Raw genomic sequence first — 27,948 nt, 5'->3', positions numbered from 1 at the left:
TGTTCTAGATAGAAGAAACGTTAATCACATAAACCTTGATTGGATACCGGATGATAAAAGTTAAACAAATACTATAAAACACATTTTGAGGACAATCGGAGAAATTTAAATACAGGCTAAATATTATCTATTACTGAATTACTAGTGACATTCTGAGGTGTGACAACGGTATGATGGTTACAAAGGAGAACATCACTCTTAGGAGATACAAGTGGAAAGGGTTAGGAGTGAAATGCCAACATATCTGCACTTACTTTCAAATGGTTCAGCAAATATGGAGCACAAGTGGCAAGATGATAACAATTGGTAAAAATAAATGAAGTACATGGATATTCATTATACTGTTCTTTTAAGTTGTCTGTAGATTTGGAATTTTCAAAATAAAAACTTTGGGGGAAAAAATCTCAGTTCAGATGTCCTATCTTCCCAGAAAGCTTTTTTGACTTTTCTAGCGGAATTATTTTTTTCTATTCTCAGTATTCCCACAGGACTCTCCATACTTCTACTTTAGCACTTAAGAGGTCTGACCCTTCCCTAAACTTCACGGGACAGCCTCTTTCATTCCCAGAACTTAGCTCTTTATCTGGCACCTATTAGGTATTCAGTCTTTGTTTTATGAATGAGATAACTGCTATGCCAAAGTGACAGGCCAAATCTGAAATCCAGGTATTGTCTGTATCACATGGTGCCCCAGATTTAATCAAATCCATCAATCAGGAAGCCTAGTAAACATTCCCATGTGAGCTGTACCATTATAAGAGACACCCATAGCAGCATTCAAATTGATTTTAAAACAGCATAACAACCCTCAAGCAGCCTCATCCTTAAGTCACTATAGGCATATTTTCATTTTAAATTCTTTTATAGTTTCAACTCAAGGAAATGAAAGAAGATGCATACCTGTTCTATATCCTTGGAACTGGAGGTCTGGTTTTCTCCCATGACTCCAGGCTGCTCATTTTCCCATGGTAGTTTACTTTTTCCTTTCCCTGCACTTAATACCCTTCGGGTACAGATAGTTGGACTGTAAGATCCATAAATTTGCATGCTCTCCCTCGTGTGGTCACCGCAGTGACAGTGTGCACTCTGAGTTCTGTTACCAGCCAAAAGCCAGTCTGTATCTGCTCCATGTGCCAAATGGCTTGACCTGCCCTGGGCAGATGATGGCATGAGTATCGCATATTCCACAAATCCCTGTTCTGTTAACCGTGGGAGGGTTTTCCTAGCCAGTCTGGCCTGCACGGCATTCATCACTCCATCTCCATTATCTTGCAGTTCAACAGTATCCACAGCTTTGAAAAGGATGCTGGTTTTACCTGAGCCCATTGATGACGCCAACACAGCAAAGGCTTCGAGAGCTGCTTGGCGTACCCTGCGTTTGCTGTCTACAAGAGCTGGGGCAAGATCAAAAGACAGTTTGGGTAAGTCAAAATCCTCACTGGGATAGGTCAGGAGGGAGCAGATGCAAATGTTCACCACCTCCTCTCTCACTCTAGAATGCTTATGTTTGAGGTGGTCCAGGAGTAAACAAAGCACCTGTTGAGGACCTACTTCCTTCATTAGCTTGAGGAAGATTTTCATGTACTCTTGTTTGATCACCAACTTGTTGTCTGCCAGCACTTTGACAGAAGCTGCTATAACTGGTCCCAAGAACTGTTGTACCTGCTCTCCGAGGCGAATAACCAGTAAATGAAGGACCTGAAGTGTGCCATGGACTACTTTGAAGTTAGAATCGTCTAACAAATTATACAGTAAGCTAATGAAACCGACGAGACTAGAATGAGGGGTGGAACTAGGGTTAAATCGCCCCATCACCTGCTTCAATTCCTCAACGGCCTGAGTCCGGCTCTTATAGTCTTCCTGATCCAACAATCTTGAGTGCAGCTCCTGAGGAATAATCCCAAACTTAAGATTGCTGTTGTAAAGAGTCACTGCACAGGGAAGGGGATCTTCAGGAAATCCAGAGGCTTCAAGTTCCAGATAATAAGGAACCTGACTTCCAAATTGGGACTCCAGGCGGCGGTTGTAGTGTCTCCTCAGCGCAGACGGCAGGCGAGAGATATAGGATTGAAACCTCTCTTGGCCAAGTCGCTCCCCAATTTGCTGCAGGGCAGAGAAAGCTGTCTCAGATTCTTCCTCTAGCTCCTGATCGCCAAGCTTTCGGGCTAGGGCTATTATCACCTCGGTAAGATCCAGGCCGAGCAACAAATCCTCAGGAGTAAGCAAGACAGGAAACAGCAGCGCGGTGGAAGCCCTCAGCCGGGCATCGGGGCTTTCAAGTCCCTGCTGTATGAGCGTTCTCAGCACCTGCCCAGAACTACGTTTCAGACATATGTGTAGGATCTGCAGCGCATCCTTCCGCAGGGCTGGATTCTCTTCCCGTAAGGAGACAACCAGTTGAGGCAGAAGTGCTAAGCTAAAGGCCTCTTCCAGCTGGCCCGCCTCCCCCTGACCGCGGAGCACGTCCGAGAGGAGCTGCAGGCAGAGCCGCTTCTCATCACCGCCTCCTTCCACGAGCACTCGGCCCAGGGCCCGATACAAGGCTTCCTTCCGCCGGGGGAAGCCCAGCCGGCCGCCCCGCCGCGGCAAAGCAGCCTGCAAAGCCTGGAAGGCCTCGGAAGGGTCCGGCGCGGCCCGGAGAAGCTGAAGGAGCCGAGTCTCCTCTTCGTCTCCCCCTGACGAACTCCCTCCAGACCCAGACCAACTGCTTGAGATGGTCTCCGCGGGCATCAACAGGGTCGACGCCAGAGGCGAGGGCGTCGGGGGGCAGGAGCCGTGGTCCCCGGCAGCCCCACGGCAGCAGTAGCTTTTCTCGCCTCTCATGGTGCCCCCACCTCGACTGTCATCAGTCTCTGGGGCGGAAGGTCGACTGCGGCTCTCGAGGCGACAGGCACGGAGGGCTGGCAGGGGAGGCAGCAGGAGCAGCGCGGAGCGCGCAGCCGCCATGGAGGGTCGTCAGGTGGCAGAGGCTGGAGGAAACCATCATCTCCCAAGGGCTCGATAAGCCCAGCCTTCCTGTTCCTCTCCAAGCCCCTAGTGCAGAGGAGGAAAAGGAGCACCCCCAGCCAGCTGCCAGGCCGCCCCCGACTCCGCGAGGCTGCCTTCGGCAAAATGGCCCCCGCTTGGGCCCCAGACCCCGCAGCTGCCGCCAGGCGTAACTAGGGGCACCACGTGACCAAACCGATCGCTTCCATGGAGATGGACCCAGCGCCGACCCCTTGACCCGGAAATCAACCTGCGGTGGTGCACGCTGGGTCGTGTAGTCCACGTCAGGTGTTGAGAATAGGCTGAAGGCTCCTGGAAGAGGAAGTGAGAACGTAGCGAACGTAGCTAGCGCATCTGGCGCGGAGCGGGCGAGGAAAGGTGAGGGCATCGGCCGGAAGTGACGCCCTGCCCGCTCAGGGCGGAAGTTCCCCGCCCCAGCTGTAAGAATTGGGGTTTGGCTAGAGGCGAGCGAGGATCCCGGCCGGGCTCCAGTTGTCCACGGCTCCTCCTCCTGTCGCGGCCGGCGTGCTTCCCGGGACTCAGGTATTTTCCTTTTGCTGTGGTCCTGCGGCGCCGGCTTTGCAGAGGTGTGGCTGCGTGCCGCTGGAGGGAGAGGTCCAGAGATGCCCGGGAGCGGGCGGGGAGAGCGGCGACATCTTCTTGTGCAGGGCTAGTTATCGCGGCGGACGCGGCGCTTCGCAGCCCTGAGCGAGTGCGGTCCTCCGCCTGCCGTCCGCCGACCGGGCACGAGGTCTCACATAGGCCGAGCTCGGGGCTCGGGTACTTTCTTTCAAATTCTGGTCTTTGGGGCCCTTCCTCTCCCCGCCGTCCCTCTACCCCCTTTTCCTACTTCGCTTACCTCCGGCCGTGGAGGGTTAATGGTTTTCTGTCATTTTTCCTTGCCCTCATCTCTTTAAGTCCTCTCTGAAAACGCACTTAGTCTGGAGATGCCTGCTTTCCCCCGGAGGCGAGCGCCTCTCCCTTGTGCGTTTTGTCTCCTCATGCGGTTCCCGCTGGGACTCGCCCTTGCCCCCTCCGCGCCCTCCGCCGCCCCAGCCTCCCCGCAGGATCCTCGCGCGGCTCTGCAGCCTTCCAGTCTCCTGGAAACCGAGACTGCAAACACGATTTCACTTGCGGCGCCAGTTCTTGGCATCACGGTCCTAAGAGTATTCTGCCCTGTAGATTTCGGGCTGATAAATAGACATTTCTTTGTCTTGGGCCAACTGTGAATTTGGTGAGCGTTTTCTCCTTGTAAATGAAACTTGAGCGGACACAATTGAAGAACTGGAGTGTCTGGTGTGAGGTTGGATGTTTTGGAGTTGGCAGAGAATTTTTTTTTGATGGAGTAACAGTTACTTTTGGATGACCCAGTGAGAAGTCTGAGTTATCATTTTAAGTCTCCAGTTTATGCACTTTAAATGCGAGTGTTCCTACCCTACTCTGTACCACATGGGATGTCTTAGAATAATTGAGTCACATATGTCAAACCACTTTATAAATAATGTTTCTGGATAATGCAAGCTCAAAACTAATGTCTGGATGTTGTCTTAAAGCACAATTTGAATATCAGGGGTTTTTTTTCTTTCTTTTGCAAGTAGAGTAAATGTAAACGGAGCTTATGTAAACATGCATTCTTATGTTTTGGTTTAAGTTCTAGGTTGTTACTTTCATTTTGATTAGTCATTTTGGTGTTTAAATGAGCCTGCCTAAATTTGGTTTGGCTATTTTTCACTAGACCAAAAAAAAAAAACCACTTTTTCACTTTTTATTTCGGGAGCAGAGTAAGGGCAGGGAGTGAAAACCAAGAGATGATTGTAGCAGTTGTCAATGAGAAGGAATGTGTGATTTCCAATGAAAGAAGCTCAAATTTATACTTTTTCTCGTGTGCTCAGACTTCAGCATCCCAATTCAAACTAAACTAAATAAGAGAATGATGTACACATTAGAATGTACACATTAGAATGCCAGTTTATGTTGAAATAAAAGATAACCCTTTCCAGTGATCAGAATTTTCAGGTTGAAAATCCAGTGCACTCTTTGTATCCAAGAACTGGGGAAGCCAGGTTAATAAGGAGAGGTTGTGTGGGGATCATGGAGTCAAGAAAGGGAACCTGGAAAGTTTTGAGTGATCTTTCATCATCAAAGTTATGGTAGAAGCTTAAGAATTACCCCTTCTCTCTAGAGCGAATACTTTTGAAGGGGCTAGGATACTGAAACCAACCAGTTATCATGTTCTTTTCCTTGGAATAAAGCAATGTGAGTCTTCATTTTGGCCCCTTTTCTCCGTCCTGTAGATCACTATGTTATAGATTGCAACTTATTTTATATCTGTTACATTTAATTTCCTTGATGAAGACTTGGAAGATAGATTAGTCTCTATGGTCGATGTTTAGAAAATAGGACTTCATCAGCATCGCACATCTTACTATTTATCTTTTAGGGTTATTTGTGAAAGATAAATTTTGCATATACTTTTAATGCGTATGCTGCTTATTTCCTTTACAAAGCAGGTTTTTAAAAAATCTTGGAATCCAGGGAATTCTGGGAATTGTGTATTGACTAGTAAAGCCTTTTGACAACAAACACATAGATACTGCGAACAGATTGTTTGTTACCAGAAGGGAAAGGGGAAGGGTGAAATGGGTAAAGGGGAACATGTGTATGGTGACGGATGGTAATTAGACTTTGGTGGTGACACAATATAGTCTATACGGAAGTCAAAGTATAATAATGCACGTCTGAAATTTATATAATGTTATAAACCAATGTTACCTCAAAAAAATTTTTTTGAAAGCCAACTGAAAAAAAGCCTTTTATATTTAATCATTGATAAAGGGAGGATAAAAGTATTTTAATCAAATTCCAAAATAGTGGAATACGTTGCTAGGTATATTGATAGTACATCTCTGAAAGTTGAACGGGGCTAATTAAGGATACGTTGGAAATAGCAAATTCAGGTAAAATAAGTTAAAAATATGTAGAAATAATTTCAAAAAAGTTTAGTTAAATTAATGGACTGCAGGAGTATTTGTAATACATACCTTGATTTTTTTTGAGCTGAACTTAAGCAAGATAAACCCAAATGACCCAAAAACATCCTTTATTTCCACAGAGCTAAGATACTAATTGATTGGATGAACTATTGTAGGGTTTCCCGTGTTCTTACTCAGATTTTACAGACATCCAGGAATATTGGGAATCGGTGTGAATTCAGTAAACTATTAAGAATTTCTATAGTTTGAGGGGCTGGCCCAGTGGCCCAGCGGTTAAGTGGGCACGTTCCACTTCTCTGCGGCCTGGGGTTCGCCAGTTCGGATCCCAGGTGCGGACATGGCACCGCTTGGCACACCATGCTGTGGCAGGTGTCCCACATATGAAGTAGAGGAAGATGGGCACGGATGTTAGCTGAGGGCCAGTCTTCCTCAGCAAAAAGAGGAGGATTAGCAGTAGTTAGGTCAGGGCTAATCTTCCTCAAAAAAAAAAAAAAAGAATTTGTATAGTTTGAGAGTTACTGTGAAGAAATGCTATGCCAATGAAGGTGCTATTAATATTAACAAATAATTATACTACTACTACTATTTATTGAGTGTGTGCTGTGTGCCATACACTGTTTTAGGTACAGAATGAATATTAACTCATTTAATCCTCAACCATTTTTTGAGGTTACATCTACGTTTGTGCTCTGGCACATTTTATGGATGTTTCCATTGGAAAGTAATTGGATAAAGAAGGAAAGTAAAATTCAAATTCGTTAACTTAGCTGCTTAGAGCTTTGGGAAAATTTTATTGGGGGAGAGTGTTGAAACTACAGGATAAAATTAGATTTTTCATTATTAATCATTCATATCTTTTATTATGTATTATTTGATTATGTATCTTGATCTTTTTGGGGTTTCTGTTGAACCTTTTCAGTTTCTTGTTTCAGTCAAAACTTTAACATGGTGACGAAATTGTGAGCTTATTTTTATACATGTGGGATATGAACAGGTTTTCTTAACTTTATCAGTGATATGTTTTCATTTACTTAGGTTTGTGTTCCTGAGCCCTTGTGCATTTCTGAGTCAAAACTATAATTTTAAACAAAAATCCAGTTTTTGTTGCATTTTAAGCAGTAATCCGTATAAGTTAGCAGGATTTCACATCCATTGCAGTCAGTTTTTCAGTGGACGTGTTATTATATAACTGAGAGCTTTTACTGGCTGTAATAATGGCTTTGGGGACTTGCTTGCTTCTGTGTTATTTTTGAACCCATGATATGATTCATATTCTAATAGCCTTCTAATTTTACTTTTGTTTCTCCAGATATAATGAAAGTTAATCTCAGTGAAAAGTTCTTCCATAGACTCACTGATAGAATTATATGCCATCCTTAGTTGAATTCTTCTGTGATGAGAGTTGAACTGTGGGAAAGAAAAATTTAGGAAAAGAGCTGATAGGATAAAATATTCTCCTCATTTCATAAATCACGCATTTTAGAGAAAAGTATACAAGTGTTTGGATTTTTTTAAAAACAACCCTCCTTTCTGTTCACCATTTGCTCTCATTGTAGCAGATAATTGCCTCCCAGCTGATTTCAGCACCAGTGTTTTGTAGCTTAGGTGTCAATTAAGTAGTCCCTAAGCTCACAGCTTGACCTTTCGTAGCTTCCTTTAGGAACCTGAAATTGTGAAGCTGCTGCAGACTATGGAAAGTTTGATTTTATTTTAATTTTATTCTACATTATCTTTATATTGTGGATGTTTATGTAACAAATGAATGTGATTAGAAGTGAAATACAATACTATTTTCAAATGGATACCATTTATTCAATATTGACTAATCCAGTTACCTGGATTTAGAGTACTCCTGAGTGTTTGTTTTCTGGCACCAAAGTTAAAAACAAAGAGTATGTTAAGGATGTGGGAAAGCAGGATCCACCCTGCTAGCATGTAAATAACAGAAGGGAGTGCTTGTTCCGTGGATCCCTGTCTATGTTGTTTTGAAGCCCTGATCCGCTGTTGTATCTGACCCACATAGTGTGTGTATATATCTTATATATGTGTATATGCATGTGATCTATCCTATTTGGGTTTCTCTTCTGCACCTTTTTAGTTTCTTGTTTAAGTTAAAACTTTAATAAGATTAAGAAATTATGAGCTTATAAGTGAGGCAGTATAAATTATTATTTAAGAACTCAGGAGAAAGAGTGCCAAGGTTTAAATCTTGCTTTGGGCTTAATTTTTCTGTGCCTCAGATTTCTGCATCTGTGCAGTGTGCAGAAGAATAATAACAGTCTCTATCTCATGGTGTTACTCTGCTGATGAAGGGAGTTAACACATGTAAAAAGCTTAGAACAGTAACTGGTGCATTATGACAACCAAACAAAGGTGTTTTGGATGCTCTTTATAGAATAATTTAGTCTTGTTGGGAGTGGCAGCAATTATAAATTGGTTCAGTAAATATTTTAAGCTGGTCAACACTGTTCAGCATTCTGATTTTTTGAGTGTAATGTGTAGAGAACATTGTTCTAAGATTAAGAAAACATCGTCCCAGTAATGTCTCTTACTAATTGTGTGATTTTGTTAATTTATTTAAACTCTCTGAACTTCAGATTCCTCATCTGGCAGTCTTATGCCAAGTTTAGTGCCTCATCTATATATTCTTTTTTTTTTCTGTGCTAAATTTCATAAACGTGCAAAAGTAGAACAATATGAAGAACCCTCATGTCCGTATTACCCGGCTTCAATAGGTACCATCTCATGACATCATCTTCGTCTCCATCAACCCCTCATCCTATATTAGTTTGAAGCAAATCTCTGACATCATGTTATTTTATCTATAAATATTTCAGTATATATTTGTAAAAGATAAAAACTCTTAAAAACATAACTACAGTTTCACTGTTCAGCAACAAAAAATAACAGTGATTAGTTAACAGAATGCATAATCCAGTCAGTGTGCAAATTTCCAGTTGTCTCCTAAATGTCTCCTGTGTGTGTGTGTATGCATGTGTGCTCATGTGTCTCCATGGTTCACAGGTTGTATTTGGTTGATATGTCTCTCAAGTTTATTTATTTTTTTTTTTGAGGAAGATTAGCCCTGAGCTAACATCTGCTGCCAATCCTCCTCTTTTTACTGAGGAAGACTGGCCCTGAGCTAACATCTGTGCCCATCTTCCTCTACTTTATATGTGGGACGCCTACCACAGCATGGTGTGCCAAGCGGTGCCATGTCTGCACCCAGGATCCAAACTGGCGAACCCTGGGCCACCAAAGTGGAATGTGTGAACTTAACTGCTGCCCCACCAGGCCGGCCCCTTCTTAAGTTTATTTTAATCTGTAGGTTCATTCTCTTTCTTTTTACTTCTTTCCGTTTATTTGTTGAAGTATCTATGTATTTATTCTATAAGATTTCTCACAGTCAAGATTTTTTGCTGATTGCATCCTTCTGTTGTTTTATATGCTTTTCTATTCTCTCTGTTTCTTGTAATTTAATAGTTGGATCTGGACGTTGACTACATGTTTGATTTTAGTGTTTGGGGTGGGCAGGTGCAAGAATATTCATCGGTGGTGTTAGCATCTTCTGTCAGAGGGCCCTGCTGTCTACTTGTCTCTTCGTGATGTTAGCAGCACTTCATAATCAATGCCTACCTCCGTCAGTTCATTAAGATTGCAAAATGGTAATCTATCATTCCTTCTTTATTTATTAACTGGGGTACTTTTATAAAAGGAAACTTTTCCTGATCTATTTGGTAACCCAGTGGTATACTTAGTATAGGGAAGGCATGATAAATGCTTGATTCTTTCCCTTTATTTACTAGGTTTCAAATAATGAGTTACTTCATCAGCATCCTCCAGTGATGATCAAGTAGGACTTGTAAAAAATTCTAGGGGCCAGCTCCATGGTCAACTGGTTGAGTTTGTGTGCTCTGCTTCGGTGGCCCCGGGGTTTCGCTGGTTTGCATCCTGGGCGCGGACATGGCACCACTCATCAAGCCACGCTGAGGCGGCGTCCCACATGCCACAACTAGGAGGACCCACAGCTAAAAATACACAACTGTGTACTGTGAGGGGCTTTGGGGAGAAGAAGGAAAAAACATTTTTAATTTAATTTTTTTTGTGAACTCATGGATTTAAGCATGTCTGCTGTGTTTTAATGAATTGCACTTATTATTACTGATGATGAGCTTGTCCTATCTTGGACAAGTAAGAGCCTCTTCAGTTTGACTCCTAAGTTTTTTATGACCTTAGTCATCAGTGATGGCTTACTTGCTACCTAGTATGTAAAGATTCTAAATTTATCTTGACGTTTTCTGCCCCAGGTCTGGAATCAGCCATTTGTCCAAGGAGTTCTGTTTCCTTGGAGGGAAATGATATTTTGGGACCACATCTGAGTGCCAAGAGTGCTTTTTGTTATGGGGTTGCTGATAATTTATAGCCCTTTTCAGTAGACAGAGCTAGGAAATATAATTTTTTTCCTTAAAATATTATTATATATTTTATACATTTGTGTATCCCTTATATGTATTTTATGTTTTATACATAAATTATGTATTAGTATACAGTCATACATCACTTAACGACCTGGATGCATTCTAAGAAATGTGTCATTAGATGAGTTCGTTGTTGTGTGAACGTCAAAGAGTGTACTTTCACAAACCTAGATGGTATAGCCTACTATACACCTAGGATATATGGCACTAATCTTATGAGACCACCATCATATATTTGTTTGGTTGTTGACCGAAACGTCATTGTGTTGTGCGTGACTATATATAAATAATGTTGTTTCTATATGTATTTCTTCTTCTTTTTTTTAAGGTATGCTTTTTGGTGAGGAAGATTGGCCCTGAGCTAACATCTGTTGCCAATCTTGCTCTTTTTTTTCTCTCTCCCCAAAACCCCAGTACATAGTTGTATATTCTAGTTGTAGGTCCTTCTAGTCCTTCTATGTGGGATGCCGCCACACCATGGCCTGATGAGCTGTGTGTATGTCTGCACCCAGGATCTGAACCGACAAACCCCTGGCCACCAAAGCGGAGTGCACAAACTTAACCAATATGCCACCAGGCCAGCCCCTATATGTTTATTCTGATACTTCTGATTCAAAATCACACTGCAAGGTTTATATTTAATGTCTCCGTCTTACTGAGAATCCCAGATCACAATGACCCTAGGGCTGATAGAATTACGAATGTCAGGTAATTATGCATTTGCAACAATGTGCATGTAACAGTTTCAGAATACGAATAACGTCTTTACTAACAACGTAATTACTGAAAATGTGTAAGGTTTTTTTTGAGGGCATATCCCACTAGGGGTGGACCATCATATTACTGTTTTAAAGTTATTTGGAATAGTATGGTTAGGCCACTAACCAGATGAACGTTGGGTTCCTTTGCTTCCCTTTATTTTCAAATTTCTTATGGGTTGTGTTTCTAAGATTTAATTTTGCTTTATAATTGTGTAAGATACTTTCCTGGTTCTGTAGTCAAATTTGTAAAACAGAATATGTTCAAAGATATCTTCCTTCTGTCTCTCTCCCCTCCATGTTCTTCCCTCCTCCTATAGGGAACCTCTTAAAAAATATATTATTTAATATTTCCTTTTTTTAAATATAAGTGCATGTGTCTATGTGTAACCTGCACTTTCTTAGATAAACGATGACATGCTGTGCACACTTTCTCTTCTTGCTCGGATCGAGGACATCCCTGCAGAGTAGCATATACAGATTCCTCATTCCTTTTCACAGCTGCATAGCACTCCATTGTGAGCATGTGCCTGTTTTTTTCACCTATTCTTTTTGGTGGGCATTAGAGTTGTTTTAAAATTTGTAATCAGTTTCTTCTTGGTCTCTCAAGTATGAAAGTAAGAAGCATGAAGTATTATTCTTTTGCTTTTACAAATAGACCTGCAATTACTAGCCTTCTGCATTTGTCTTCATATATTTTTTGCCAGTGTATTTTTTTGATAAATTCTTAGAAGTAGGATTGTTGGGTTGAAGGCTAAATGTAAATGTAATTTTGCTAGAATTTCCAGATTTACCTCCAGAGGTCTTATGTCATTGAACATCCCCACAACGACGTGTGAGAGTGCCTGTTTCTCACAGCCTCACCAACGGAGTGTATTGTCAAGAAAGGACTGTTAGCTCCAGGTAGTTTTAATTTATTTGATTATAATCAAATGAGCAGTTTTTCCTTTAGTTAAGAACCATTTGCAATTTTTAGCCGTCTGTTCATTTCTTTAGCCTGTTTTTTCTTCAGGGCTAGAGTATTTTAGAAATGTTTTATGTATTACTGATAATATGTTTTTTATATATTGCAAATATTTTTCTCAATCTCATTTATATTTGTTCTTTGCTTATGATTTCTTTAGCTATTCAGAGTTTTTTAATGTAATCAGTTTGGTCTCTCTTTCCACTTAATTGCTTTTGGGTTTGTGTCGTAGTTGGGAAACTGTTCTCTAATTCTGGTTATATAGGAATTCTCGTTTTATTCTAGTACTTGTATGATTTCATTTTTTACGTTTGTACCTCTGATCCATTAGGAATTTATTCTGATGCAGCTATGTGGAAGGGACCTAATTTTATCTATTTTTATGTGGCTATTCAGTTTTCCCAGTGTGTTTATTTAGAAGTTCTTCTTTTCCTCACTGATTTTGAGATGCCTCCTTTATCATAAACTAAGTTTGCATGTGTTAAATTATCTATTTCTGTAGGTTTTTTTTAAAGATTGGCACCTGGGCTAACATCTGTTGCCGATCTTCTTTTCCTTCTTTCTTTCTTTCTTCTTCTCCCCGAAGCCCCCCAGTACATAGCTGTGTATTGTAGTAGTTGTGGTCCTTCTGGCTCTGCTGTGTGGGATGCCACCTCAGCGTGGCCTGATGAGCGGTGCCATGTCCGCGCCCAGGATCTAAACTGGGAAACCCTGGGCCGCTGAAGTGGAGCGTGCCAACTTAACCACTAGGCCATGGGGCTGGGCCCTGTTTCTGTAGTTTCTATTCTCCGTGGGTTTGTTTCTCCAAACCAAACACTCAATTTAACCCACAACAAATTTTACAAATGAGAACGTTCAAGTTTAGAATCAGTAATTTGCCCAAAGTCCTACAGTTACTAAGTAGTTACATGTGGAGTTGAACCAGATCCCTCTGCTCTAAAACTCATACTTTACTTACTGTTCTTTCCTGTTTTCTGTGGCACTTGCCCTTCCTCTGCGCAGGGTTGTTACTGAGATAAATGAAACTGTCAGTGTAAAACTGACAAAGGTTAGGTTTTGAAAATTAGAAATTAGTGTTTATTTTTAGCCATTTATGTGTAAATAGCTGAGAACCAAGCAGTCACAGTTGTAATTCATAATTTTGAACAAGTTACAGTTAACATTTGCAGTAATTTTTAAGCAGTCACACATGTGCTGGAAGTATTTTAACTGGCCTCAAGGATGGGCTTGCGGAAGAGTTGCCTGGAGGGCTTGCAGCACAGGTTGCTGCCCCGTCACCTCTGTGTCGTTTCTAGTTCCTTAAATGTGTGGTTGGGCACAAGAGTTTGCTTTTGCAGGTCCCAGGTGATGCTGATGCTGTTGGCACAAGGATCATATTTTGAGAACCATTGTTTTAAAGCTCTCTGTTTGAAAAAGTTAAAGTTCTGTGAATGTCTCTTAAGTCAGATTCCTTGAAGAGAGGAAAGGGCTCAAATTAAAGATTTTAAGAAGGGTGTTATGGCAAACCTCCAGTGTAATTCATTTTAAGTTCCTTATTTTTACCTTGCTCTTTCGAAGTTTTTAGTTGAATTTGGTTAAGCGTTAAAAGTATATCTCTTTACTTAAACTTTATTCTCAGTAGTTCTTAAAGGAAATGAACACCATGTCATTTGTATGCAGTACAATGATAGATATGAATGGGTATTCTTTTATAAAGTCATTGTTACCCATATCCTTTCTTTGAGTGGTTTTTAAAACTTTGATAATTTTTATTATTTGGGGGGAAATAGGAAAGTGAGATAATGGAGAAATACTATAGAGGGTATTAGTGTAGGGAACAGTTTCGTCCTTGCACCTGGTGACCTGGTGCATGTCCACAGAGGCAAAAGCTGGGACCGGGGACCACAGCTGACCTGAGTCTTGGAACACCTTGTGATTCTCCTGGAACATGGGAGGAAGGGAGGCCTTTAAGGAGCTGCACAAGGCCATCTCCCGTTTGCCTTTCTGTCACCCCAGGAGTCTGTCATGAGACAGTTCCCCTTCACCTCCCTGGTTGTGATGAGGCGTGGGGCCTTCGGGTCCCCCTGCTTCACAGGAGAGACGGTTGCCTCATTGCAGGCTAGTTTGGGTCTTCACCACTTGTGTTGCCCTCGTGCAGCCCCTTTTGTTTTGGTGTGTGGGACAAGGATCCAGGGAGCTTAGTCTTTGGCTTGCCCTTCTTTTGACTGTCTGTAAGTAAGAAACTGTCTAAATTTAAAAGTGGCTCGTTGTACCTTTTCTGGTCAGATTAGTCAGGCTTTGGCCTCACGCTGGTTCTATTTGTTCCTTTGACAGTGGATAAGCTTCGTTCATTTTTTGGTGAGCACAGAAGGAAGTCACATCGGTTTTGCTCACGAAAACCAAGTCTTTTTAAGGATAATAATGATGATGATAAATAGCATCTAACAGTTATTGAGTGCTTATGTGTACTGTTTTGTCTCTATTTTACAGATGAGAAAACTGAGACTTTAAGATCATTTCCCAAGGTCACATTGCTGTTAAATAGTACAGACAATATGATAACCTTAAGAGCCTGATTCCAGAGCCCAGTCTCCTAAATTATACTGTCCTGCATATCTGGATATGTCTCGTATGTGTATGTATATTTAAAAATCATTATTGTATCATGCTTTCATATCATATGTTAATGGTAATTTATCAGTCTGGAATTAGATACACAAAAATTAGTTTAATACAAAGATCTACCACTGTGATTCCTATTTATGCTAAAAATGATCTAATAACTCATTAAGTTGATTTGAGAATCAACAATTGTGCAGTACTTTGTGTGGCCCAGGATGTGAGTGATGTAAAGTGGATTTCTTACCTAGTAGTGAGAGATGATGCAACATAGAAAGCAGAATACCTCTTTTTTTTTTTTTTTTTTAAAGATTGGCACCTGAGCTAACAACTGTTGCAAATCTTTTTTTTCTTTTTCTTTCTGCTTTTTCTCCCCAAGTCCCCCCAGTATATAGTTGTATATTTTAGTTGTGGGTCCTTCTAGTTGTAGTACGTGGGATGCCGCCTCAACGTGGTCCGATGAGTGGTGCCACATCCGCGCCCAGGACCTGAACCAGAGAAACTCTGGGCCACTGCAGCGGAGCACGCGAACTTACCCACTCGGCCACGGGGCCGGCCCCAGCGGAATACCTCTTAAGCAGACAACTTAAAAAATTCACTAGTCATAGGGTAACTTACTGATAAATAGAATAATATTTATCGAGAGTTTACTAGGTGATAGGTACTGTTCTAAGTACTTTATATGTTTAAACTTACTTAATCCTCAAAACAACCCTCTATGATTGTTATTAACATTCACCTCTACCTTTTTCTCATCATAACCCTCAGATTTCCTTTTTTCCCCCAGACTCAACACCCTCAGTTCCCTTACTCGTATAAGACATGATTTGAATTTCTTCTCTTCATCAGGTGTTATACTTTGTGTTATACTTTTTAAAGGATGGTACTCAAAATCTATACTCCAGATGTGGTCTCACATTTGCAGAGCAAAGTGAGAATGTCTTCTCATTAGTTGTCTATATTATGGTTCTATTAATGCAGCTTAAATCTATGTAAGTTCGGTATACTAAAGTAATACTAAAATTAAGATCCCTTAGTCCTTTAAGCACACTCTACAGATGAGTCTTTTCTCTCTTATTCTATACTTATATAGTTGTTTTGGAATCCACTATAGAATCTTAACATTTACCTTTCTTAAGTTTCTTCTTGTTAGCTGTCAGGTCTTTTTGGATCCTTGTTTTGTTATCCAGTATTTTTGCTGTCCTTTGCAACTTCATGTCATCCGCAAAGCTAGAGGACATGCCCCAGTAACTTTATCTTGGCCTTATAGCATACCACCAGAAACCTCCCTCCAGGTAAACCACATTGTATTAAGTAGTATACTGGTGTGGTTGTTCAGTTGCTAATTTAGCTAACTGCACTAGCTTATGTTTAGTTTTGCTGTCAGGAAATTCACAAAGGGATTGTAAAATTCTTTACAAATACCTAGTTAAGTCAGAATACATCAAGTGTATTTACCTGATCTGGGAGTCTTCTAAACATCGAAAAAAGAAACAAGATTACTCTGTGACGTGTCGTATTAGCTCATCCATCCTAGTCTTAGAGATCACTACATCTTCTTCTAGCTATTCACAAATCAAACCTTTAATAATTTGTTTTATAATGTTATCTGAAGTTAACATTCACCTTACCAGAATGTAGAATTTACTGGCTTATTTATTTATTTATTTTTTTCCTGAGGAAGATTAGCCCTGAGCTAACATCTGTCACCAGTCCTCCTCCTTTTGCTGGAGGAAGACTGGTCCTGAGCTAACATCCGTGCCCATCTTCCTCTACTTTTTTATATGTGGGACGCCTGCCACAGCATGGTTTGACAAGCAGTGTGTAGGTCTGCACCTGGGATATGAACTGGCACACCTCAGGCCACCGAAGTGGAAAGTGCGAACTTAACCACTATGCCACTGGTCTCATTTTTGAAAACAGTCTCCAGCCTTGTGGTGCTGATGATGATTCAGGTATCTTATTTGCAGGTTCTTTTAAATACCTTGGAACATAATTGTTTAGTTTGGGAGAGATGTGAACATGTAGAGTAGCTAGGTCTTCTTTCTTTTTGCTGAGGAACTTTGGCCCTAAGCTAACATCATTGCCAATCTTCCTCTTTTTTTGCTGAGGAAGATTTTCCCTGAGCTAACATCTGTGGCCAGTCTTCCTCTATTTTGTATGTGAGCCGCCAACACAGCATGGCCACTGAGGAGTGGTGTATGTGTGCACCTAGGAACCACACCTGGGCCACTGAAGCAGAGCACACCAAACTTAACCACTAGGCCACCGGGGCTGGCCGTAGGTCTCCTTTTTTTATTTTATTTTTTTAAGACTTTATTTTTTTATAGCAGTTTTTGGTTCATGGCAAAATTAAGAGGAAGGTATAGAGGTTTGTCATATATCATATATACCCTGCTCCAACACATGCATACTCCCCCCCATTATCAACACCTCCCCGACCAGAGTGGTACATTTGTTACAACTGAGGAACCTAGTTGACACATCATTAACACCCAAAGCCTGTAATTTACCTGAGAGTTGGTTCACTCTGGGTGTTGTACATTCTCTGGGTTTGGACAAATGTATGATGACAATATCTACCATTATAGTATCATGTAGAGTAATTTCACTGCCCTAAAAATCCTATGTGCTTCGCCTATTCATCTGTCCCTTCCCTCTGACCCATGGAACCATTGATCTCTTTACTGTCTCCATAGTTTTGCCTTTTCCAGAATGTCAAATAATTGGAATCATGCAGTATATAGCCTTTTCAGATTGGCTTCTTTTACTTGGTAATACGCATTTAAGTTTCCTCCATGTCTTTTCATGGCTTGATAGCCCATTTCTTTTTAGCCCTGATTAATATTCCATTGTCTTGATGTACCACAGTTTATTTGTCCTTTCCTCTGCTAAGGACATCTTGGTTGCTTCCAAATGTTGGCACTTATGAATAAAGCTGCTGTAAACATCCATGTGCAGGTTTTTCTGTGGATGTAAGTTTTCATTTGGGTAAGTACCAAGCAGGATGATTGCTGGATTGTTATGGTAAGAGTATGTTTAGTTTTGTAAGAAACCATGAGCATCTTCTAAAGTGGCTGTATCCATTTGCATTCCCAGCAACCATGATTGAGAGTTCCTATTGCCCCACGTCCTCCCCAGCACTTGGTGTTCTCAGTGTTCTGGATTTTGACCATTCTAATAGGTGTGTAGTGGTATATCGTTGTTTTAATATGCAATTCCCTAATATGGCATGATCTTGAACATCTTTTCATATGCTTGCTTGCCATCTGTATATCTTCTCTGGTGAGGTGTCTGTTAAGATCTTTTATCCATTTTTTAATCAAGTGGTTCATTTTCTTGTTGTAGAATTTTAAGAATTCTTTATTTTGAATAACAGTCCTTTATCAGATGTGTCTTACAAGTATTTTCTTCCAGTTTGTGGCTTGTCTTCTCAATCTCTTGACATTGTCTTTCTCAGAGCAGAAATTTCTTATTTTAATGACATCTAGCTTATCAATTCTTTCTTTCGTGGATTGTGCTTTTGGTGTCATACCCAAAACGTCGTTGTCATATCCAAGGTCATCTAGATTTTTCTTCTATGTTATCTTCTAGGTGTTTTTTAGTTTTGCATTTTGTATTTAGATCTGTGACCCATTTTGAGTTAATTTTTATGAAGGATGTAAGGTCTGTGTCTAGATTCATTTTTTTACCGTGGATATCCAGTTATTCCAGCACTGTTTGTTGAAAAGACTGTCTTTTCTCCATTGTATTGCCTTTGCTGTTTTATTAAAGATCAGTTGACGATATTTATGTAGGTATTTCTAGGCTCTCTGAAGTCACACGCCACAAAATGACAATTTGGTCAATGACAGACTGCATATGTCATGGTGGTCCCATAAGATTAGTACCAGATAGCCTAGGTGTGTAGTAGGCTATACCATCTAGGTTTGTGTAAGTACACTCTGTGATGTTCACACAATGGTTAAATCAATTATTGACGTATTTCCCAGAACATATACCTGTTGTTAAGTGATGCATGACTGTATTTTGATCCTTTGATCTGTTTGTTCTTTCACCAGTGCCACACTGTCTTGATTACTATAGCTTTATAATAATTCCTTAAGTTGGGTAGTGTCAGTTCTTCAACTTTGTTCTTCTTTTTCAATATTGGGTTGGCTATTCTGGGTCTTTTGCCTCTCCATATACAGTTTAGAGTCAGTTTGTGATATCTACAACATAACTTGCTGCAATTTTTTTTTTTTTTTAGGAAGATTAGCCCTGAGCTAACTTCTGCCAAGCCTCCTCTTTTTGCTGAGGAAGGCTGGCCCTGAGCTAACATCCATGCCCATCTTCCTTTACCTTATATGTTGGATGCCTACCACAGCATGGCGTGCCAAGCAGTGCCATGTCCGCACCTGGGATCTGAAGCAGCGAACCCTGGGCCGCCAGAAGTGGAACGTACACACTTAACTGCTGCGCCACCAGGCCGGCCCCAACTTGCTGGAATTTTGATTGGGATTGTGTTGAATCTGTAGTTCAAGGTGGGAGGAACTAACATCTTGATAATACTGAGTCTTCCTATCCATGAATATGGACTATCTCTCCATTTATTAAGTTAGTTTTTTGATTTCTTTCATTAGAATTTCATAGTTTTCCTCATCTAGATCTTATACATATTTTGTTAGGTTTATATCTAAGTATTTCACTTTTTAGGTGTTAATGTAAATGGTAGTGTGTTTGTAATTTCAAATTCCACATGTTCATTGCTAGTATAGAGGAAAGTAATTGACTTTTGCATATTAACCTGTATCTTGCAACCTTACTGTAATTGCTTATTAGTTCCAGGAGTTTTTTTGTTGTTTCACGTTTTCTACATAGACAGTCATGTCATCTGCCGACAAAGACAGTTTTATTTCTTCCTGTCCAGTCAGTATACCTTTTATTTCTCTTTCTTGTCTTATTGCATTAGTTAGATCTCCTTTTTCAATCCCTTCTCTTATTTTCTGTATCCGTTCACCTTTCCTGTTTATTCTTCACTTTTTGGTCTGAATAACATTCTCCTTGTTAAATTAGATAAATGAGAGTTAAGAGGGGTATGTTTCATAAAACAGCACATATAATTAAATTAATTGCATGTAGAGGAATTGAGTACTTAAATGTTCATAGACTTCCAGGTGAAGTTAATTTTGACCCAGGCTTTTGAGAATTTGGATGAAAAGGAGATGAGAGAGGAGAAAGGTTCTAGACAAAATCTGGCATATGGTGAGAAGATATTTGTATAGAGCTATAGTAACTGCATGAGCTTTATTGGAGTGAAAGGTCATTGTGGGAAGAATGGGAATTAGTGACAGTGGGGATCATGGAAGAGGCAGTTTAATAAAATGAGACTTAAGTGCTGTATTCATAAACTTTACACTTTACAAAAACATTTTCATGTAACCTTCTGGGATAGATGGGAGATGCTCTTATTTTATGAATGAAAAAATTAATACTTAGATTAGTCACTGTACCAATTCCGTATGGCAGTATGTAGCCCAGTTAGGACTGAAACTCATTATCTTATGTTTCCAAGATGCCTGTTCTCCGCTGATGCTGCTGCTCCTCTGTTGCCTCACCATAGTCCCCTAAGCTTGTAACTCACAGTTTGTCGTCTTTTCACGTGCGTTACCTGATTTCATCCTCAAAAACTTTGTGAGGTATGTAGTTCATGTATTGTTATGATCTCGTTTTATAAATAAGGAAAATGAAGATGAGAGAAGGTAAAGTTAACTAGATGTCAAGTCGCTAGGACTGCTTTCTTAATCCCATCACTTATTCTCTATATCTACTTTGCTTTTCTTTTGTTCATTTTTCGCTTTTCAGTCTGGAGATTAACTTTTCACATTAAACTGAGGCTAAAAGAAGTTAAATAGGTTAAAAAGGTCAACACTATAGTAAGTAAAATAACAGATCCAGATCTAAACCTCTGCCTTCTGGTTGCTGTCTTCTTACCAATATTCTGGTCTAGAATAAAATACTTACTGAAAGACCCAGAAGTTTCTTGAGGCTTGCTCATACCATGATTGAGAATTATTATGATAGATGTGTGTAGGATATTTGGAGATCAAAGGTGGAGATTGGTGGTATCAGATGTAAGGTGGTCATGTCAACATAATTTGTTAACTGGTTTAAAGTTCACTTGAAATGAGTGTGAAATTATGAAATTCTTGACAAAGATAAAAGTTTCAATATTTGGGTATGTTCACTTAAAAATGCACAGGAATGAAATGCAATTCTCTTCCAGTCCTTCCAGTACTTACATTATTTAATAGTGTTTGGAATGTTTGAATTTATTTAATACTACTTTAAAAATAGGAACCAAATTCTCTACTTTTTTGTTATCCCCATATCTTGTATTTGAGGTGTGAATGAGACAGGAAGGAAACAGTTCATGCTGTGTAGATATTTTATGTTCCTTTCGTCTGTTCTAAGTAGCTGCTATGATCCATTCGGAAGTATCCGTATATTAATTTATTATGGCTGCTGTAACAAATTACCACAAACTCAGTAGCTTGAAACAACAGAAATTTATTCTCTCACAGCTCTGGAGGCCAAGAGTCTGAAGTTAGTATCACTGGGCTGAAATTAAGCTGTTGGCAGGGCCGTGCTCCCTCTGCAGGCTCTCGGGGAGATTCTGTTCTTGCCGCTTCCGGCTTAACTGGCTGCATCCCTCCAGTCTCTGCCTCTGTGGTCGCATTACCTTCTCCTCGTCTGTCTGTGTCAAATCTCCTTCTGCCTTCTCCTTATAAGGTACATGTGATTGTGTTTAGGGCTCACCTGGATAATCCAGGATAATCTCCCCATCTTAAAATCCTTCATCCTATCTGCAAAGTCTTTTTTTTTTTTTTTTTTTTTTTTTTGCCATATCGGGTAACATTCGGAGGTTTCAGGGGTTAGGATCTTAATATCTTTTTGGGGAGCCATTATTCAGCCTACCACAGTCCTTATTGCCCCCTCACTTTTTCTTCTTTTTTTCTTTTTCATCTCTTTTTTTCTCCTATTTTTATTCTTTTTCATCTTCCAGAAGCACAAAGTGGCAAGTAGATTGAGAGGATATGATCTGAAGTTAGGATCAAGAGTTGAGTAGATATGGTCTAGATCGGTGAGTGAGCCTCGTTGCCCTCACTGTAGAACATCAGATTGGGTTCACATTAACTTTTTCTTGTCATTGAATTGGTTGACAGTAATGGTACCCTTGTTAAGTTCAGCACCCTTTATCAAAGTAATTAGTGAATCTTTGGGTAAAGTATGTGAGTTAACGTGGAATTTCTTTCCAGTTGAAGCATCTATTGATTAGATTGGCAGGCATTGATATTGAGAAAATAGCCAAATAGCTACTAGCATTGTTTCAAAACTAATTTTCCTTTGAGCAAGTATTTTTTTTTATATTTGCATTTTGTTTAAGTGATAGCTCAGACTTGAATTCTTGTTTTAAAGATTAGCACCTGAGATAACATCTGTTGCCAATCTTCTTTTGTTTTTTCCTTCTTCTCTCCAAAGCCCCCCAGTACCTAGTTGTATATTCTACCTGTAGGTCCTTCTGGCTCTACTGTGTGTGATGCCGCCTCAGCATGGCTTGATGAGTGGTGCTAGGTCTGTGCCCAGGCAAAACCTTGGGCTGCCAAAGCGGAGTGTGTGAACTTAACCACTCAGCCACAGGGCTGGCCCCTCAAACTTGAATTCAATGAAGGGAACCAGAAGAGTTCGTAGAAATCTGATCCGAAAGTCCATTGTCAAGAGTCCTTTGTGGTTTGGGGCATATTACATAACCTTTGGGGCTCTGTTTCCTAACATCTATAATAAAGGAGTTGAATTATATGATTGTTAACATCCCTTCTTAATTCTAAAAGCCTTTCTCTAGTATTTAGTATGTAAAAACCAACAAACAGGCAGATAAACAACAAATCTCATTTATTTTGTATTATTTGAAATAGGAATCATATTGGCAAGATTATTTTTAAATAACTGCTCGTGCTTTTTGTTTTTCTGTAGATGGACCACACATCCCCGACCTACATGCTTGCTAACTTAACCCACTTACACTCCGAACAGCTTCTGCAGGGCTTGAATCTCCTTCGTCAGCACCACGAACTCTGTGACATCATTCTTCGAGTAGGTGATGTTAAAATCCATGCTCACAAAGTGGTACTTGCCAGCATCAGCCCGTATTTCAAAGCTATGTTCACCGGAAACCTTTCTGAGAAAGAGAACAGTGAGGTTGAGTTTCAGTGCATCGATGAAACTGCTCTCCAGGCCATCGTGGAATATGCCTATACAGGGACTGTTTTTATTTCACAGGACACAGTTGAATCTCTCCTTCCAGCAGCAAACCTACTCCAGATAAAACTTGTCCTGAAAGAGTGTTGTGCATTTCTTGAAAGCCAACTTGACCCTGGCAATTGTATTGGAATTTCTCGTTTTGCAGAGACATATGGCTGTCATGACCTTTATCTGGCAGCCACTAAGTACATATGCCAAAATTTTGAAGCTGTTTGCCAGACTGAAGAGTTTTTTGAGCTTACACATGCTGATTTGGATGAAATTGTTTCCAATGACTGTTTAAATGTAGCTACTGAAGAGACTGTTTTTTATGCACTTGAGTCTTGGATCAAGTATGATGTACAAGAACGCCAGAAGTACTTAGCACAGCTGCTTAACAGTGTGCGGTTACCATTGCTGAGCGTTAAGTTTCTCACTAGACTGTATGAAGCAAATCATCTTATTCGTGATGATCGCACTTGTAAACATCTTTTGAATGAAGCCCTGAAGTACCACTTTATGCCTGAACACAGGCTCTCTCATCAGACTGTCTTGATGACACGACCTCGCTGTGCTCCCAAAGTACTTTGTGCCGTAGGAGGAAAATCTGGACTGTTTGCCTGTTTGGATAGGTAAATAGAAAGCTTTCTTAAATGATTGATGCTAATAGATTTTATACTTTTTAAATGTGCTAATTTTCTATGTTTTCTAAATAGTTGGTTTTCCTGTTTACTTTATTTGCTTTTTGTTTTTTCTCTTCTTCGTAAAATACTATCTGGTTGTTTTAATCGCATTGTCATCCGTTCTCTACAATGCTGTCAATTATTAACATGCCTCCTTCCTCCCGTGCACAAACCTTATCCATCCTGGTTACTCACTAACTTCTCCATTTTATGTCTTTTTTTTCTTTTGTGAAGCCATTTACATCTTTATTTGGGTCAGGCCAGGTCAGAGGGAATTTATTGTTTCTAGCTATATCAGAAGATGCTAAAGAAGAGAGCTAAGAATCTGTGATTAGGGCACACTGGGGACAAGAATGCATTTGAATAAATACAGTTAATTAGAAGAAACACCAAAGAAGTAAGGAAAAATAAGATGTTGATACAGTCATGGACTTTATGTGCAATTTATTTTCTTCAATGTAGATATTTTTTATTTTACTTATTTATTTATTTATTTTGCTGAGGAAGATTTGCCCTGAGCTAACATCCATTACCAGTCTTCTTCTTTTTGTATGTGAGCTGCCACCACAGCATGGCCACTGACAGAGAGCGATGTACGTCTGCATTTGGGAACTGAACCTGGGCTGCGAAAGCGGAACACGCTGCACTTAACCACTCGGCCACTGGGGCAGGCCTGGTGTAAATATATTTTAATGACAGTAGTAAAAAAATGCTTTCTTTTCTAATAACTTAGAGTAGGAGTTGTCAGACTTTTTCTGTAAAGAGCCAAATAGTAAAAATTTTAGACTTTGTGGCCATATGGTCTCTGTCATAACTACTCAACTCTGCCATTGTAGTGCAAGAGCAGCCATAGACAGCACATAAACGAATGAACATGGTTGGGTTCCAATAAAACTTTATTTATAAAAGGAGCTAGTGGGGCTGAATTTGGCCCATAGCCGTAGTTTGCTAATCCTTGATTTAGAGCATTATACAAGTACCTTTATACGCTGAAAATATAGCTGGATGTTACCTTTGCTTTTCCTTTTCCTGAAAGCTTTTGTGTTTGATATATTTCTTTAATACTGTGAATTTCTTTCTGGCCATTTCCACAAATTTGGTAGATTGCTTTTCTCCCTTCCAGTGGTAGGAAACTATTGATATTTTATCAGTGTCAACTGATATATTCTGTATCTTTTAAAAAGTCTCAGTGTACATCTTAATTGTAGTCTAAAACTAGTATTGTTAAGATTGGGCTACAGGTAGAACATTAGTTATGGTGACTGCATGAATTGATTGTTTACACTTACTCTTTTTCTTTTTTTTTTAAGATTGGCACCTGAGCTAGCAACTATTGCCAATCTTTTTTTTTTCCTCTGCTTTTTCTCCCCAAATTCCCCCAGTACATAGTTGTATATTTTAGTTGTGGGTCCTTCTGGTTGTGGCATGTGGGACGCCGCTTCAGCGTGGCCTGATGAGCAGTGCCATGTCTGCACCCAGGATCTGAACCAGTAAAACCCTGGGCCACCAAAGCGGAGCACGCGAACTTAACCACTCGGCCATGAGGCAGGCCCTACTCTTATTCTTTTTTTGGGAGGGTGTGGGAAGATTAGCCCTGAGCTAACTGCTGCCAATCCTCCTCTTTTTTGCTGAGGAAGACTGGCCAAGTGATGCCATGTCCGCACCCCAGATCTGAACTGGTGAACCCTCGGCTGCCGAGAAGTGGAATGTGCGCACTTAACCACTGTGCCACCAGGCCGGCCCCCCACTCTTATTCTTAAAGGCATTGATTATTGGACTGAATTAAATCATGTTGGTCAAGTGTCATAGAAAAAAAATTCCAAACATGAAATTACGTTGTAAAAATTCTTGAGCAATTGCCTGTTTGTCTCAAATATTAAAAATAACAAATATAAACTATTGAAGAGTCATAAGAACTGTTCACATCTTTAGACTCAGTAATCTTTCATCTTAGAATCTATCGTAAGAAAAATATGTCATTTCCACAGAGTCACTTATTGCAGTATTATTTGTAACTATGGAAAAATTGGAATCAATCTGAGTAATTATTCAGTTTAATTCTACAAAAAATATGAAACACTTGTGTATCAGACACTCTATGCTAGGTAATGGATCTTCAGGAAGTTCATAATTTGGTAAAGGAGACATGTTCAAGTAGATAATTATAATACATAGTGTTAATGCAGGGATAAAGATAATTCTATGGAAGTACTAAGGAGAGGCATTTATCTCATTTTGGGGATTTAGGGAAGATATTGTGGAGAAGTTAATCTCCAAGCTGAGTATTGAAGGCTAAGCAAGAGCCAAGCGAAAAATGGTGGGTAGGTCACAGGAAGCGCTCAAAGACACGGTGGCATGACATGGTATAGAGTATAGGGTATGCACAAAAGCTGTTTGGTTTTCCACAGTGTGAAGTTCTAACCATCAAGAGGCAAGCAATGGTCTATATGGGCCAAGTCAAAGAAGGTACTGTGTGCAGTGATGAAGAGAGGATTTTTATTATGTTGGTTGAAAAACTATCTTAAGGAGAGTAGTGAAATGATCACATTTGTATCTTTGATCATTCTTGGCTGCATTATGGAGAAAGATGGAGGGGGCCAGGATTAGTATCCGAGTGATTAGAAGCTGCCTTGTTGGTGCAGTTGGCAACGCATTAGTCTTAGAATCTGAAGGTCCTGAGTAACAGAGTGATTAGAAAAGAGGTTATTGTAAAGGTACAGGCAAGAAATTGTGAGGTCCTGAATTAGGGTAGAATTAGTAAAGATAGAGAATGGGTCATTTATTTAAGAAGTGTTTTAAGAGAGCAAATTGACAGGATTTGGTTGAATGGATGTGGGGGGATGATGAGAAGGAAAATCAGTGATATTTCCTGGTCAGATATTGGATGAATGGTTACATACCTAGAGAGAAAAATAGAGGAGGAGGAGCCATTTTAGGGGGAAAATAATGTGTTTAGTTTTGGACATACTGAGTTTGAAGTGCCTATTAAATATCCAAGAGAAAGATGTCCTACTGCTAGCTGGATATGATTGCAAAGCTCAAAGAAGAGATCAGGGCTGGAAATTTGGAAGTTATCAGTATGGTATAATTTAGAGATAGAAATTTAAACCGTGAAGTCTTCTGGACTTCTTGACTCATTTAAAATGTTCCCTCCATTCTGCTCAGTGAGAACATATAGAAAGCGAAAAAAAGGGTTGATTCATAAATGAACCTCTGGGGAACATTAATATTCAAGATGGGGGCAGCAGGAACAATCTTAGAGGTAGGAGAATCCAGAGAGAATAGTGTCCTGAAAGTCAAGGAATTTAAATGTGTCAAGAAGGAAGGAGTGTGATTAACAATGTAAAATGCAATGGAAAAGTCCATATAGATAAGGATGGAAAGGTGGCCGTTAGACTTGGCAATATGAAGCTCATTAATGACTTTTGGTGGAGTAATTTCAGCAGAGGTATAGGAATACTGTAGATGGATTACAGTGGATTGAGAAGTGTGAGAAAACTGAGGAAACAGACTGTGTATACTATTCTTTTAAGAATCTTGACTGAGATGAGAAGGAGAGAGGTAAGGCAGAAACTGATAGAGTCAGGGGAAGTTCTTGTTTGTTTTTATTTTGTTCTTAAAGAGAGAGACGTGAGTATGTTTATTATCAGATGCCAGTAAAGGGGAGTAGAGTGAAGATACAGGATAGAGGAATTGATAGAGCAGGATGTTAGAGGAAATCGAAAGGGAATGGTATCAAAAGAGCAAGACTGGAAGGTTTTGAATAAGAGGAAAAGGGGTTCTTCATGCCCCAAGACCACAGTGTGAGGGCAGGTTTGCTGGAGGTGGGCACTGAGGCAGGGGTTTAATTAGATCCTGTCCAAGAACCTCAGTTTTTTCCTCTAGGTAGGAGAGGACGTCTGCTAGAGAGGGAGGTAGGGATTGGGAAGGTGGAAACTATTAAGGAAACTTGGGAAGCTCTGAGAACACTATTGTTTCTGCTCACACACAGGAAGTCATCAGGATGGCAGTACACTGAAAGCGATTTTGAATAATTGTGCAGATACATTAAATGTTAAATGAACTTTAGCCACACCACTCACGTCAGTGCTGTAGACTACAGATCTAATGCCAAGGCAGAAGCTCTCATTACAACTGATTATCCATTTGTCCTCGAAGACCGTAAGGACTAACGCCTTTATATCTTGTATGTCTCTTTACTTGAATCAT

At 40.1% G+C, this 27,948-nt stretch overlaps 2 protein-coding genes across 12 annotated transcripts in view; one reads left to right on the top strand and one right to left on the bottom strand.

The window, feature by feature from the left end:
- Positions 1–3,173, bottom strand: part of TOGARAM1 (TOG array regulator of axonemal microtubules 1) — an 83,700-nt gene extending 80,527 nt beyond the window's left edge. For 4 of the 5 annotated variants that reach the window (XM_044765550.2, XM_044765552.2, XM_014835686.3 and 1 more), the window contains exon 1: positions 901–3,160. In XM_044765550.2, the coding sequence (XP_044621485.2) occupies positions 901–2,946 (2,046 nt within the window). In that variant the 5' untranslated portion in view covers positions 2,947–3,160. Of the gene's footprint in view, positions 1–900 lie in introns of all 5 variants that reach the window. The other variant, XM_014835685.3, reaches the window with a different exon arrangement.
- Positions 3,174–3,259: 86 nt separating this feature from the next.
- KLHL28 (kelch like family member 28) overlaps positions 3,260–27,948 on the top strand; it is a 36,948-nt gene continuing 12,259 nt past the window's right edge. The window contains exons 1-4 of one of the 7 annotated variants that reach the window (XM_044765563.2): positions 3,406–3,528; positions 19,026–19,299; positions 20,331–20,454; positions 22,790–23,688. In XM_044765563.2, the coding sequence (XP_044621498.1) occupies positions 22,790–23,688 (899 nt within the window). In that variant the 5' untranslated portion in view covers positions 3,406–3,528; positions 19,026–19,299; positions 20,331–20,454. Of the gene's footprint in view, positions 3,529–11,993; positions 12,118–14,647; positions 14,793–19,025; positions 19,300–20,330; positions 20,455–22,789; positions 23,689–27,948 lie in introns of all 7 variants that reach the window. The other 6 variants (XM_070504295.1, XM_070504298.1, XM_070504294.1 and 3 more) reach the window with 6 other exon arrangements.

Source organism: Equus asinus, chromosome 2 (genome assembly GCF_041296235.1).
Source record: "Equus asinus isolate D_3611 breed Donkey chromosome 2, EquAss-T2T_v2, whole genome shotgun sequence".
In the NCBI taxonomy this organism is placed as follows: Eukaryota; Metazoa; Chordata; class Mammalia; order Perissodactyla; family Equidae; genus Equus; species Equus asinus.
This window is presented reverse-complemented; position numbering and strand designations above follow the sequence as displayed.